Source organism: Ustilaginoidea virens, chromosome 4, assembly GCF_000687475.1.
Source record: "Ustilaginoidea virens chromosome 4, complete sequence".
Lineage (NCBI taxonomy): Eukaryota > Fungi > Ascomycota > Sordariomycetes > Hypocreales > Clavicipitaceae > Ustilaginoidea > Ustilaginoidea virens.
The window spans coordinates 5,280,244-5,294,682 of NC_057319.1; the positions used below are offsets into that span (position 1 = coordinate 5,280,244).

The 14,439-nt window shown below is 59.7% G+C and overlaps 6 protein-coding genes across 6 annotated transcripts; 2 read left to right on the forward strand and 4 right to left on the reverse strand.

The window, feature by feature from the left end:
• Nucleotides 1-257: 257 nt before the first annotated feature.
• On the forward strand, nucleotides 258-1,724 carry UV8b_05922 (uncharacterized protein; the record flags this gene model as incomplete). Its single annotated transcript, XM_043143419.1, has 4 exons — nucleotides 258-605; nucleotides 661-744; nucleotides 843-1,564; nucleotides 1,652-1,724. 4 exons carry the CDS (start codon nucleotides 258-260, stop codon nucleotides 1,722-1,724), a joined length of 1,227 nt encoding a protein of 408 aa, XP_042999352.1.
• A 1,295-nt stretch (nucleotides 1,725-3,019) lies between these two features.
• Nucleotides 3,020-4,751, reverse strand: UV8b_05923 (uncharacterized protein; the record flags this gene model as incomplete). The annotated part of the gene is made up of 3 exons (XM_043143420.1): nucleotides 3,020-3,307; nucleotides 3,403-3,534; nucleotides 3,654-4,751. The coding sequence occupies 3 exons, from the start codon at nucleotides 4,749-4,751 to the stop codon at nucleotides 3,020-3,022; spliced, it is 1,518 nt and encodes a 505-aa protein (XP_042999353.1).
• Nucleotides 4,752-5,398: 647 nt separating this feature from the next.
• UV8b_05924 (uncharacterized protein) lies at nucleotides 5,399-6,015 on the reverse strand (the record flags this gene model as incomplete). Its single annotated transcript, XM_043143421.1, has 3 exons — nucleotides 5,399-5,515; nucleotides 5,590-5,721; nucleotides 5,884-6,015. The coding sequence occupies 3 exons, from the start codon at nucleotides 6,013-6,015 to the stop codon at nucleotides 5,399-5,401; spliced, it is 381 nt and encodes a 126-aa protein (XP_042999354.1).
• Nucleotides 6,016-6,629: 614 nt separating this feature from the next.
• Nucleotides 6,630-9,248, reverse strand: UV8b_05925 (uncharacterized protein; the record flags this gene model as incomplete). Its single annotated transcript, XM_043143422.1, has 1 exon — nucleotides 6,630-9,248. One exon carries the CDS (start codon nucleotides 9,246-9,248, stop codon nucleotides 6,630-6,632), a length of 2,619 nt encoding a protein of 872 aa, XP_042999355.1.
• A 765-nt stretch (nucleotides 9,249-10,013) lies between these two features.
• UV8b_05926 (uncharacterized protein) lies at nucleotides 10,014-10,856 on the forward strand (the record flags this gene model as incomplete). The annotated part of the gene is made up of 1 exon (XM_043143423.1): nucleotides 10,014-10,856. One exon carries the CDS (start codon nucleotides 10,014-10,016, stop codon nucleotides 10,854-10,856), a length of 843 nt encoding a protein of 280 aa, XP_042999356.1.
• A 1,050-nt stretch (nucleotides 10,857-11,906) lies between these two features.
• On the reverse strand, nucleotides 11,907-14,092 carry UV8b_05927 (uncharacterized protein; the record flags this gene model as incomplete). The annotated part of the gene is made up of 5 exons (XM_043143424.1): nucleotides 11,907-12,363; nucleotides 12,457-12,734; nucleotides 12,804-13,318; nucleotides 13,388-13,818; nucleotides 13,890-14,092. The coding sequence occupies 5 exons, from the start codon at nucleotides 14,090-14,092 to the stop codon at nucleotides 11,907-11,909; spliced, it is 1,884 nt and encodes a 627-aa protein (XP_042999357.1).
• Nucleotides 14,093-14,439: the final 347 nt, after the last annotated feature.

Sequence of the window (14,439 nt, forward strand, 5' to 3'; positions counted from 1 at the left end):
TGGCGACAAGCCCGCCCTCCCCGCAGGCAGGAGAGTGCAAAGATCGGACATGACCGGCTGCGAGATGACGTGACGTGCCTAAGCGTCGAGTCCTGCAGCTCAGACATTTCGTCTTGTCGCCGTCCTGCAGAGCCACCCTATCAAGGGCCATCAGAGGGGAGAAGGGGGGGGGGGCTCTCCACTTGCCCGCCGAGCGAGACTGTGTCGTCGTGGTTTTGACGAGGTTCAAACCTCTGGATGTCGCCGGCATTGTCACCATGAGCCTCAGTTCCGACGCAGCGAGACCGCTGCTTGCGCCAGACGAAGCCCGCCAGACCAGCCACGGGATCCTGCCTCTGGCACGGCGCATTATCGACGAAGCTCGACACTCTCTGGTCGCGGCCCTCACATGCAGCTACTTCAACGTGCTGCTACCATGTGTTCCTCTCGGCCTGCTAGCCGGTCGATGGGGGTGGCCGCCCGCCGTCGCTTTCACCTTGAACTTTTTGGCCATGCTGCCCCTGGCTTCTATCCTGACCTTTGGGACCGAGCAGCTGGCCGCCATTGTCGGGTCCGTGGCGGGAGGCCTGATCAACGCCACGTTTGGTAACGCCGTCGAAATGATTGTGCGGCTTCACTCACGTCTCCCCGGGATCCTCGCGACACTGACAGCCACGCTAGGTGGGAATAAGCGCCCTGAGGGAAGACGACATTGCCATCGTGCAGTCGAGCATGATTGGAAGCATCCTGTCGTCCATCCTACTGGTAGGCAGACACCGTCCAACCTCCCCGCTCCCCTTTTCTCCTGCCGCAAGATGGAGGAGAAAAAAATCACCTGGTGACAGGGCTCGCGCGTGCGCTAGATTCTCGGGCTGTGCTTCCTTCTCTCCGGCCTGGGCAAGCACTCGGTCGACATCAACATGGACGTCGCGGGCGTCCTGACCTCGCTCATGATCATATCGTGCGTGTCCCTCATCATGCCGTCGGCGCTGCACCTGGCGAGCCCGCAGCCCGGCGACCCGGGCGACCGCCCCAGCCCGCAGGTCCTGCTGCTCTCCCGCGTCACGTCCGTGATCCTCCTGGCCCTGTACCTCGTCTACCTGTACTTCCAGTCCGTCACGCACGCAGACCTCTTCCGCGAGGACGAGGACCCGCCCCAGGTCCGGCTGCACGGCGTGTCCAGCAGCGCCGTGCTGGTCCTCGCCACCGCCGGCGTGTCCTGCTGCTCCGACGCCCTGGTCGAAAGCGTCGACGGCTTCGTCGAGGCCCTCCGCGTCAGCCGCAGCTTCGTCGGCCTGGTGGTCGTGCCCGTCGTCGGCAACGCGGCGTGCCTGGTCGGCACCGCGCAATGGTCCCGGGCGGGCCGCGTCAGCCTGGCCGTGTCGGTCATTGTGGGGGCCACGCTGCAGATCTCGCTCTTCGTGACGCCCCTGCTGACGGTGGTGGGGTGGGCGATGGGCAAGCCCATGTCGCTGCAGTTTGACGTGTTTGAGACGATTGTGCTGACCATGTCGACGTTGGTGGTCAACTGCGTAGTGCGCGACGGGTCGACGAATTACTTTGAGGGGCTGCTCCTGCTGGGCACGTAAGTCGTGATTGCAAAATTCCCGGTTCGGCCCCCTTCCCCCCCCACGGTTTGGGGGCTGAGTGCTAACGGCTGGCGGTCTTGCAGGTATGTCATTGTCGCGATTGCGTTCCTGGTGAACCCTGATGACGTGTCGACGGTTGCTGGGTGGGGTCAGTAGGTTCACGGGGCGCGTTTGAAGATGGAAGATGAAGCATGGCATCTTGGGTGTCGAAGGGCGGCACGGGCCTGGCAAGAAGAAAGGCCCTCGAGCGGGATGTCGAGTCTTGGTGTTGCGCTGAATACCAAGTTGGTGCTTTTGCAGCACGCGCACCATTTCCCACCACGATTCTCCAAAAAGAAAGAAAAGAAAAGAAAAGTAAAGAAAAAGAGACCGCCTCTTTGCCACCCCTCAGTTGCTGCTCCAACATCCATCAAGTGCGAGGTCAAACCTTCCCCCGGCCGCCCGGCCCGGCATCACGAGTCATCCCTGGGCCTGCGCCTCCGCCGCCACTCGGCCTTGCCCCCCGCGTAGACGCACCGCTTGCACCGCGTGCACACTCCGGGTGCAGGGGTTGCTGGGTCCCCGGGGGAGGGCGGGTTGGGCGCGAGTCAGGTTTCGGTCCGGCCAGCAAAGCGTATATTTAGACGGGGCGCAGCCTGCCGTCCGTGCTGCTTGGGTCGGGGCCGACGGCCATAGCCAGCAAGGGCTTGGACGCGCATGACTGGTATTCAGGGGCAGGCGTAGTCTTAGACACCTGGCAGCTTCGGCGACCTGCATCCCATCCCGTCCGCGGCGGCACCAAGCTCGATCCCATCGATCAAGCGACGACGGCGCACCACCACCGGGCCAGAGCGTACATATTGCCAGTCCTACATACCAAACACGGCGGGAGCGGCCTGCATATCCCCCCGCGGGACCCTCGGCGCCCTCGTAACCTTGAGCACGTAAACACGCAGTCTTCGGAATTTGAGTCTGCGGTCCGCGCAGTCGGCCGCTAGCCCAAGTAGAAACTTTTACTCTCGCACGCATTTTTCGTAGCAGTGACGTTGCTTATTTTCGCTGCTCGAAGAGAAATCGTGCACACGTGACCGCGGCGTATATATAAATGCTATGTCGTCGGCTTTAGCCGAGCCAACTGCCCCTTTCTCTCTCTGAGATAGTCGGAAGCGTTATAGTGATATGGTGACGCGTTAACTATAATCACCTAGCACTCTGGCACCCTGCTCGCGGCCCTATGTACAACTAGGTATGTATCTCTTGGGTATTTTCTAAGCAGAGTATCGTGATAAGAGTCGCTTCCAAGGCTATTGCGTGGCAAATGTCGTGATGATGTGTAGTGTAGACAGGAGAAAGGGGTGTGGGATAGAAAGGAGAAACGTGTATAGAGCGGCAGGAAAGACAAGGTACGAGTTCTGTTTTGGACTCGCGGCCGACTGCGCGGACTGCATATTCGAATTTCGACGAATGCGTGCTCACGAGCCCCATACCCTTTCCTCCAGCGCATCGAAATCTTCATAGAAGGGGTCCCATTCGTTTGTCCGGGTCGCTTCCGCCTTGGCTTTGGTCGCTGCCGCCACGACCCGGGTCGCTTTCGCTCTCTCCGCCTCCTCCTTCGCTCTCTCCGCCTCCTCCTTCGCTTTCTGCGCCCTCCTTCTCTCGATCCCGACGCGAATAAAATCGGGGATGCTCTCAGCGGTGCAGTAGGCATTCTCGCCGGGACCCTGCCTGTTCGCCCAGCACGGCGCGTGCCGGCCCTCGCACTTCGGCCCTCCGCGCACACGGGTCAGCGCCAGGTTCCGCTGCCGCAAGCTGAACGCCGTCCTCTGCGTGTCCCGGGGGGGGCATACAAACTCACCGGGCTGCCAAGCCTGCAGTATGTGTGCCGGAGTGCACTCAAGAAGTAGAAATGCTTGCCGGATCTCTTGCGGGGCTCCCCGCTCTTCACCACGGCGTGCCAGTAGCACATGTGCACGGTCTCGTCGCATATCTTGGATACACGGCGAGCGGTCAGCAGGCGTCGTTTTTTTTTTCTTTCTTTCTTTTTCGTTGTGGGGGGGAAAAGGGGGGGGGGAGGCTCGCCGGGCGGGCGGCGCGAAGATAACGCACCCCTTCATACCACCACATGCCATGGCGAACTGCGATTGGGGTGGGCAGCGGCGGCGTGCGGATCGGGATGGAGGGAATCATCCCGTCGTCGAGTCGGGTGGGCTTATAGGCGGCGGGAGCGGTCATATCGAGGCCGGATTGGCCTTTTCGGCGCATGGGGCGGCCTTTTGGGGGGCCGGGGCGGCGTTTTTTTCGGGGGCCGACGACGGGCTGCTCGGGCAGATGGATTCCAGACTGGCCATTGCGGGAGTTGTCGACTGGTTCCTCTGGCTGATGGATTCCGAACTGACCTTTGCGGGGGTCGACGACGGGCTGCTCGGGCAGATGGGTTTCAAACTGGCCTTTGCGGGGGTCGACGACGGGCTGCTCGGGCAGATGGATTCCGAACTGGCCTTTTTGGGGGTCGACGACGGGTTGCTCGGGCAGATGGGTTTCAAACTGGCCTTTGCGGGGGTCGACGACGGGCTGCTCGGGCAGATGGATTCCGAACTGGCCTTTTTGGGGGTCGACGACGGGTTGCTCGGGCAGATGGATTCCGAACTGGCCTTTGCGGGAGTTGTCGACGGGTTCCTCTGACCCAAAGAGTTCAAATTCGCGGGGGTCAAAGACCGGTTCCTCTGGCCCAAAGAGGTCAGATTCACCTTCGCGGGGGTCAATCACAGGTTGCTCTGGCAGATGGATTCCGAACTGGCCTTTGCGGGAGGTGTCGACGGGTTCCCCTTGCCCATAGAGTTCAAATTCGCGAGGGTCAAAGACCGGTTCCTCTGGCCCAAAGAGGTCAGATTCGCCTTGGTGGGGGTCAATCACAGGTTGCTCTGGCAGATGGATTCCGAACTGGCCTTTGCGGGGGTCGACAACGGGTTCCTCCGGCAGATGGATTCCGAACTGGCCTTTGCGGGAGGTGTCGACGGGTTCCTCTTGCCCAAAGAGTTCAAATTCGCGGGGGTCAAAGACCGGCTCCTCTGGCCCAAAGAGGTCAGATTCGCCTTCGCGGGTGTCAACAACAGGCTGCTCTGGCAGATGGATTCCGAACCGGCTGTTCGATGCGGAGAGGACCGCGGCGGCGACCCAGGCGATGAGGAAATGGGCGCTCTTCATACTGGGAGTCCCCCTTGGAGGCGGGGGAGCCGGATGAAGGGGGCGACCGTGGGGGGGGGATTATAAAAGCGAGGGCGAGAAGCGGGCTGATGGGAGAAACGGTGGCGACGCAGGGATATATCCGAGCCGGCGAATCTATAAATAGGTGCTGTGGGCTTGTGGTGTCGCCGAACGGGCTGGCTGAGCTATTCGTGGAGCGGCTGCGGCACCCGTCGTCAAGTCTGTCGCTGCATCCATCACGGCATCTCGGATCCGCCACAGACCGTCAAGACGCGCCCCAGCTCGTCGTCGTCGGCGATTGTGGCCGCCTCTGCTGTCCAGGCCGCGTGACGCAGCATCGGTATGTAGCCTGGTCTATTATGGCGGCGTCGACATGGATCCGCGCGAGCAGCCACCACAGCCAGGCAGAGCATTGCGCGGAGGTGCACGACGCGCACGAGTGGAAGAGCCGGCCCTTGGCGGGCCCAGCCGAGGCGCATCTGCCGGATGTTTGTTTTCATGCATGCTCTACATGCTCTACATTGCGGATGAAGCGGCCTGCATCAGCGATTCCCCTCGCCCCAGCCGTCTTCCAAAGATGCTTCCCACCCCAGGGCATTTGTTTCCAGAAACAGCATCCCGTCCCCTCCCGGGTTCCAAAGCATCCCTCACTCGTTGGGTTCGACCGTCGGCCTCATCCAGTAAAAGTACGGCTCGCTGGACAGTCTGCAGTACGCCTTCAGGCTGGCCTGGTGCACAAGGCAAGGCTGCTCGTCCTCGTCGCACTACAAACCCCGCGCCGTTGAGCAGCCGCCTTCTCCATCTCGCCTGCGCGCGTCCACGGGGTGCAGGCACTTACCGGAGACTCTTCGTCACACCCCGCCGGCGTGAGGTACTGTTCCTTGCGCGGCAGGGGGTCTTTAACCAGCTCGAGGTTTACCCTCCCCGTCGGGGGGTTGTAGAGGCAGTCTCCGGTGGTGAAGCGGCAGTGCTGATGAGGCCCGTCAGCTTGCGCGTGCGCGTTGGAAGCGGCTCTTGGTTTCTGAGCCGGGTCGACGGAGCTGTCTGCTGGGACTTGGGTGCCTTTTCTTCTTCTTCTTCTTCTTCTTCTTCATCATCATCTTCATCATCATCTTCTTTTTGCAGCACTTACCCCGCTCCACCATTTGTCTCCGTCTATGCCGATCAAAGCGACCACGCCGGCGGGCCGCCAGGCCGGCTTGGTTTCGTCGGCGGCCATGGTGCGCGCGGCGCCGAGGACGACGAGCGCGTGCCGGAGGTTCATGTCGTCAGCTGCGGGCGGTGTTGCTCGTCGTGGGTGATGCACTGCGGCGAAAAGGGGGGGGGAGAGGGGGCGAGGGGGGCATGCGGCTGCGCCGTGATATAAGGATGCGGGCGGAGGTTGCCGAGGGAGCGGTTTTCTCGCATCTTGGAGCTCCGCGCCGGGCTATAAATATACCCCCTCGGGCTGGGGGTCGGCGCTACTGCCCAGCGGGGGGACGGGCGCGAGAAAACAGGAATCCAGGCCGCGGCTACAAATAGGCAACGCTTTGGCCACGGCTCCGTGGCAATTATGTATCAAGGACGCACGGGCTGCCCGGGGTTGCTGGCGTTGCGGCCGGACCGGCCTGGCAGCCGTGCTGCTTCCTCTGCAGGAGACGAAGCCTCGCAATTTGCCGGGGCAGCCGGTTGCTCAGCGTTGGCAACATTGCACTCTGGCATTTATATTGATGACTGGGAAGCCAGGTTGAGGTAATGATTTGCAACTCGCGGTGCCTCTTCTTCCCAAGATTGACATCCAAAAGAGAGAGACAGAGAGGAAAGAGAAGGAGAAGGAGAAGGAGAAGGAAAAGGACAAGCACACTGGTGCAAGGCAGGGCCATGATGCGTCTTTGCTGCTCAGTATCTGTCCATGATCCACCTCTTCCGGTCATTCGCACCCATGCCCTTGAGTAACCTCGTCTCGGCCTTCTTCACAGCCACGTAGCGATTTACCACGTCTTCGCCCAGCAGGTTCGTCAGCTCGTCGTCGGCCATCAGACACACCAGCGCTTCCTCAATGTTCGCCGGCAGGTTGGAATTGATCCCCAGGTTCAGCCGCTCCTCCCAGAACAATGTCGCGGGATCCTTTGTGCAGTCTCCCCAGACCAGCTTCTCCTCCTTGGCCACGCCGTTGACGCCCGCCAGCATCAGCGCCGCCACGGCGAGGTACGGGTTCGCGAGCCCGTCTATGCACTTGACTTCCCAGTGGCTGTCCTTGATCTTGCGCAGAGGCGTCTCGCGGTTCTGCGTGCCCCAGGCGACCCAGGTTCCGCCGGCCCAGCAGCCGTCTTGGACGCGCTCGTAGCTGGCCATGTTGCTGTACGTGAAGGCGCAAATGGCTCGGAGATGGGCCAGAATGCCGGCGTAGAACGCCTCGTACGCCGCCTCGCGGCCAGTGTCCGCACACCGCAGCGAAACATGAGCGTGCGCGGCGGTGCCGCATCCATCGGCCACTGGTTTCGGATGCAGCGTCATTTTGTAACCGTGGGCGGCTGCGCAGGCCGACAGCACTTGCCGCGCGAATAGCAAGGTATCCACGGCTTCTAGAGGCGGGTACGGCGCAAGGATGACCTCAAACTGCCCGTTGGCGCTTTCCGCATGCAGCATCTCAATGTGTACCCCGGCCTGCTCGAGTTGCTCAACCGCCGGCTCTAGTACCTTGTGCACGACTTCGTGGTCCATGGCCCGCGACGAGGACCAAGCGTGTCCGGGACTATCGAGCGTTGGCCAATGTTCAGAGCGAGAGGCTCCGACGAGAACCAGCTCGATCTCGAAGCCGAGCAGGAGCTCCAGGTTTTCCTGTCTCGCCCGGTCAACGGCCTTCCTCAGGATGCTTCGCGGACAGAGACCAACTGTGGATCCGTCTTCCTCCTTAAAGTCGCACATCATCATCAGCTGATGTTCTCTTGGTCCGTGGCGCGCCGAGGACATGTCGGGATGCAGCACGTGCAGCCCGCTGGGCCCGACGTCGGCCACGCAGGTGTCGTTTTGCAGCAGACCCAGCGCCGCTTTCGTCACCGTCGCTGTCAGAGAGTGGGCTCCAATTTTGAGAAGGGCTTCTGCGCGTCGAGATGGGATGACTCTGAGCCTCAGCGTGCCGGTGTAGTCGACCCAACATAGGTGGAGGTACTGCGGCTTAGCTGGCTTGCTCAGCATATCCAAGACTTTCTTGGACTGTTCACAAGCTGTCGTCGGATTTGATGGCGGGCTCTGTTCGTCCAAAGCGGCTTCCTGGAGACTGCTCCTCTGCGGACCAGCTAGCCCGAGGTTGTATATCCTGTTGGACGTGTTGAACAGGACATCTTGCACCAGCCTGGCAGCCTGGCTCCATGAAACGTCGCCCTTTTGTACAAGATCGCACAGAACCGTGCAGAAAGCCTCTCTCATCTGCGCTACCGAGAGAAGGTACGTTTCTGGAAACCAATGGCCGTCTGTGCTCCAGATGACCTTTTCCCAGGGACACAGCTCGAGAATGTGTCGCAGGATGCTCTCCTGTCCACCGCGGCTGACAAAAGGGAAGACCTCGCCAATGTCTGCGTATACGTTGGCATACGTGGCCGCCATGTACCCCAACTCGCGCTCAAACGGGTATCCGGAGTGCAGGAGCACAAGCGGGACTTGGGGGTACTCTCGGGCAAAGTCCTGCAAATGCGCCGGCGATGCTCTTGTCAGAGTCAGGTCGTTGTCTCCCAGCCCGGTGTGGAACTGAACAGGTTTTTTATGCCGAGCGGACGAGTCGCGAATCAACTGCGCGAGACGATGGACAATGAGCTCATTCAGCGGTCGGTGCTGGATTCTTGCGAAACGGGACGCGCCCTCACGTCGTCGCCCCGCGTATATGTGGGCAAACGCCTCGCGAGCTCCGAGCTCCTCTTCCTTGGGTGCGATGTCGAGACCGGTTCTGTAGCAAATGACGGATTTGAAGCCAACGACCTCGTGGTCGGCAATCGCATCCTGAATGACAGTCTCGAGGCTGGAAATGGCGCTTTGAAAGGCAGAAGCGGCCGAGTCGTGAGCAAGACAAGCCTTGTCGAAGATGCAGGCTGCCACCTGCTCGATGCGCACGATGCGTTTGCTAGGGCTCGGGGTAAACCTGTCAAAGTAGCTGTACGACTCGACGGCTTCTTCGTTATCCAGCCCGTCGTCCACGAGGACGCACTGAATCCCGGAGAGGCAGGCCCGCGTCCATTCCTCGTAATCAGAACGTCGCCTCTGCTCGACTGCGCGTTCGACGGCTTCCCATGTGGCGTCACAGCCGCCGAGCTGCTTCGACAGCTGCTTCACAGCTCGAATGTGTGCCAAGCTGGTCCGGGATGACTCGAGTGCTTCGCCACGAGCTTCCGTGGCTATGGCCAACAGCGGATATTGATCGACCTGGCTTTTCTTGAGCAGCGGATGCGCATGATGGTCTATGATGGGGGTGGCATGTATCAGCTGGCGGAAGGCCTTGGCTGCAGCCTCGAAACCAGTGGTCATTGCGCGAGGCGGCGGCAAGTCAACTGCCACGCAGACGCAGAGTCGGGCCTGTTGGGTGATTCCGTCGACTGAGGGAAGTTTTCTGTTGCCAAAAACTTGCCATCTCCGGGACACCCTGGGGGCACCTGGGGATCGCGGAGAAAAGATGCGGCTGCATCACAAATCACTTTCGTGCCTAACCGCCCTCATCTCATCTCCACTTGGACGTCATTGGATGATTGGATGTGATGTGATGCGAGTTCTGATCAGGAGGAAGGGACAACGAACAACACCACTGCGACTTGGCAGGTCCAGGCGGCGGCTGTGGCGGCGACTGTTAGCTCGGCTCGACGTGTTTGAGGATGGAAGAGAGATGCAGAATCAAAAGGCAAATTTCGTTCCAGGTGCGGTAAGGGATCCGATTGCGAGCGGCGCTAGTTGTGCTATTCTCGGGGCGTTTTTAAATGTGCCATATGCCATCCGAGAAGGTCCAGCGGATTAGGTTAGGACCGTTAGGTGTTGCCGTATGTACTGTATGTATGTATCCTGCCAACTGCCACCGTACAACGGCCAACCGTACAACTGCCAACCGTACAACTGCCAACCGTACAACTGCCAACCGTACAACTGCCAACCGTACAGCTGCCAACCGTACAGCTGCCAACCGTACAACTGCCACCGCCCCCTCTCTCGCCCAACCTCCTCTACTTCTACTCTTCTTCTTGCGCAAAACAGCGTTCAACGCCCGCCGACAATCCCCAGCAGGATCCCCAGCGCCCGCCATCCATGGGCAACAACGACACCGTCGGGCCCTACTACGCGCCCACGGGCGGGCTGCCCCCCCAGACGCAGCTGCTCACCGACCGCGCCATGTTCACGCAAGCCTACGCCGTCATCCCCAAGGGCGTCTTCAGCGACATCGTCACCAGCTTCCTCCCCTTCTGGGAGCGCACGCGCCTGTGGGTGATTGCCCGCCCGCTGTCGGGCTTCGCCGAGACCTTCTCGCAGTACATCATGGAGGTGCAGCCCGGGGGCGGCAGCGACCGCGCCGAGCTCGACGACGCCGCCCAGGGCGTCCTGTTCGTCGTGCAGGGCCAGGTGGCCGTCAGCGTCGCCGGCCGCACCCACACCCTCGCCGAGGGCGGCTACGCCTACCTGCCTCCCCGGTGCGCCTGGACCCTCCGCAACGCCGGCCCGTCCGCCGCCCGCTTCCACTGGATACGCAAGGAGTACGAGGCCGTCCCGGGCCTGGACCCCCCCGACCCGCTGTTCCTCAACGAGAGGGACGTTGCGCCCGCGGCCATGCCCGGCACCCACGGCGCCTGGGCCACCACCCGCTTCGTCGACCCGGCCGACCTGCGCCACGACATGCACGTCACCATCGTCACCTTTGAGCCGGGCGCCGTCATCCCCTTTGCCGAGACGCACGTCATGGAGCACGGGCTGTACGTGCTCGAGGGCAAGGCCGTCTACCGCCTGAACCAGGACTGGGTCGAGGTCGAAGCCGGCGACTTCATGTGGCTGCGGGCTTTTTGCCCCCAGGCTTGCTATGCCGGCGGGCCGGGCAAGTTTCGCTATCTGCTGTACAAGGACGTCAACCGGCACATGAAGCTGTCTCGGAGGATGTAGATCTTTGACGCAACGAGGTTTGAGTTGGCGGTTCTCGGGGCCGGCTGTTTCTTTTTTTTTTTCTTTTTTTTTTTTTTTAAGGCTGCAGCCTGTGAAGTGCTCGGCGCGGACGTTGGGCCTTTGAATTCCCCACACTTGTGTGATGGAACCGGGCGGGAAAGCCTTGAAAGCGCCTTTCATTACGGAGTAGTCAAAAAGAAATGCGCCGTAAAGAACCATGAAATCGTCAACCCACCGGCCGTTGATACAGCACAAACGGCTGGCCATCTTGGTTGTCGCTGCCGCAAAAAGGATACCGGTGGCTCCCGCAGCGGGTAGGCCCCGACAATGTTCTACATACTCCAACAAGAGCATGCTGTTTGGGAGCATCAAGTCGTCGATGAGTAAATGACAAGCCGAATTTCCTGAAGGGATGTGAGCGTCTTAGCACCAAATTGCGTGGGCCTTCCCAACAAGCGAGAAAGCTTCCGTAGCTCAGTTGGTTAGAGCTTCGTACTAATAAACGTTAGTGATGCGGAGGCCGCAGGTTCAAGCCCTGCCGGGAGCAAAATCGTTCCACGATGCTTTCAAGCTTTTTTTGCGCCAGCACAGGCATCATCGACAAGACTTTGCTGATGAACCATGTTTTTTTCCTTTCCTTGTTTTTTTTTCTTTGGGTATTTATTCAGCTGAAAACTGCAGATGTTGCTGGGATTGTCCTTGTCTATATTGTTTTTTGGCTCCACCATTGACGGGACATTCCTCACCCCATTTTACCGTCATCGACTTGCGGCCAGTGCTGCATTGGGATCATCCGAGACGAGCAATCAGCGTTGGTGCTTCAAAGTCTGCGTTGAAGACGCAGACGCCTTGCTCGGGGTGAGCGACTGCCACGGGAAATGCAACCGCTACCGTGGCGGGAAAAATAGAGGCGCCTTTCACCTTTTTGAGCATGGATTCAGCGGGTATTGATTGATATGTGCGTCTCGACTATGTACAGAAATTTACATCCATCCACCCACCACGTCCCTGAACCTCTCGGTCGTCGTTGTTGGGTGATTTCATCCATCATCATATCTTGAGAAAGTACTCGAGCATGGCAGGGTAGTTGGGAGTGCCCAGCCCGGTGACGGGGTCCCAGCCCCGGACGGCGGAGAAGCCCTTGTTCCCACAAGCGCTGGGCTTGGAGTCGCCGTCGGGGCCGCCCTTGGCCTGGTTTCCCTGGGTGACGTCGTTGAACATGGAGGGGTTCTTGTACAAGGCAGGGTTGGCGAACCCAATGGGCTTCTTTCCAGCCTTGATGCGCTCGTCGTTGATGCGGGTGAAAATGGCGGCAACCAGAGGAGCCGACATGGAGGTGCCGCCCGAGGTGGAAAACTTGCCGTTGACAACGATGACGGCCTTGTCGCCGAGGGCAGCTACGTCGGGGTAGCCGCGGCCGGCGCGGTTGTAGATTCCGCCGGTGGTGGGGATCGTTCCGTTCTGCGTGGTGTAGGACTTGTATCCGGGGTCGTGCTTGGCCAGATACCTAGTTTTATCAACGCTCAGTAACTTGTTGAAGCCAAACCCCCCCCCCCCCCCCCGCCGACATTATTGCATAAAGAACACGTTGATGACTCACCCCGAGACGGCGTTGTTTTGGTAGTCGGGAATCGTCCAGATGTTGCTGAAGCCACCTCCGGATGAAAAGGTCTCGGTGGCAGCCTCCTGCCCGCTCGGCAGCAAAACGGTAGATCCAACCGTCGTCACATAGGGACAAGAAGCCTGTTCGCCGGGGGCGAAGATGTCCCTGTTGCTGCCCAAGCACGCGCCAGACCGTCGGGCGACACCATCATCTCCAGAAGCAAAGACGATGGATGAGCCCTGGAGCCCAAGCTTCAGAAACTCGTTGCATTGCCGCTGTGGCCATTAGCACCAATGCTCGCATGTCGGAGAGGGGGAATCATCCAGAAGCCCGAGGTTACGTACCTGGAGATAATTCGTCGGGTAGTCCGCCTCAGCGGTGCCGTACGAGAAGGAAATCACGTTGGCCGGGGTAAACGTGCCGCACTGCTCATCCGGTGTGGCGCCGTCGACCGTGGGATCGTCACCGCCGTTTGAGCTGCAGTAGCTGCCGTCAACAGCATCGAGGAAAGTGTTGAAAATGTCGTTGTTCTGAGTGGCGGCCTGGTACAGCTCGGTCCCCTGCGGGTAAATGATGGGAATGGCAATCTCAAAGTCGAGGTCCGACTCGCCGCCAGCATCGCCTGGGTCCGCGGGGGCGGTGGCCCCGTCAATGAGGTCGATCTTGGGACCGGTTCCCTTGGGAATATTGGAGGCGTACTTTGCATAGAACGCGTCCAGGTCGTCCTGGGAGAATTCGTCGTCGGCAGTTTCAAAGACTCCCAAACGATTCGACGGGTCGGACAAAGTGCCGTCCGTGATGTTGTACTGTGCCTTGATGCATGCAGGGGTGATGTATTGGGAGCAGTGGGAGGTAGAGGCTAATAATACAAGCATGGTGAGCACTGGCAACGGAGACGTTGAAGAGGAGCAAAACGGGGCAGTCATACCAGGGTTAGCGGCGAGCAGCTGAGCAACTTGCTCGGGAAGCGCCACGTGTGGGCGGACGAGGCGGCCATCCCGCTTGGCGTTTTGCGAAGGCCGGGAAGTCTTGGACATGACAACACCAGGGGTAATGAAGTCGACGAGGGACGAAACTTCGTGCGGCAAAGTGTACTCGTCGGTACCAATGTGGGCATTTCGGCTCTGCACGTGGTCATACATGTGGTATTTCGTCTTGAGCATGGATTCCAGCTCGCCAACCGTAGCCCGGAAGTCAATCCATCCCTTGCTCCGAGGGATGGTGATCTTGCTGGCGGAGACGCCAGACCTGACCAACCAGCTCTTGACGGCGTTGATGGAGCTCTCATCAGGGGCAAACAGCCCGACCACTTCGTCTTTGGTGAGATGCTTGCCATACTTGGTAGACGAGGGGTCGGAACTATCATGTGTGTTAGCGATGGGAAAAAAAAGGCCGGGCTCTTCATCTCCGTCACATGTTTCAAAACTTACACCTCAACGAGATAGTCCATGCCGCGACTCAAGTTCCTTTGCTTCAAGGCAATGCGGACAGGAATCCTGGCCTGGGCATCAGCAGCCTCGCGCTTGATCCATCGCGGACTGACATGGCGCTTCTCGTGGACGATATTTGATGGGCCAGCTGGGGCGGCAACGGCGGCGGCAAAGAGGCCGTTGAGAACAAGACTAATCTTCATGCTAAACGAGAACGCTCAGATGCTCGCGGACTTTGCGTTGAACAGCTGATGCTGAGCAGAATGGATATCCAGAACAATCAATAGGAAACACGATGCTGCCTTTATACATGTCCCAATGCTAGTAGGGATACCGTCATGTTCACAAACGAGAGCGTCATCTTGAGCTACAGCCAATGGCTTGGATCTCTTGTCGACATTCCCAAACGCATCTTTACCCCAGCTTCGAGTGGATGAGATGCTGCTAGCTTCCCCCACAATCAGTCACGGAGTTGTAGAGTGCATCGCTGATGCTTTGGCTGACCTTCCCAGTCGGTTCGGACAAAAAAAGACCATAGTCAACTTCCAAC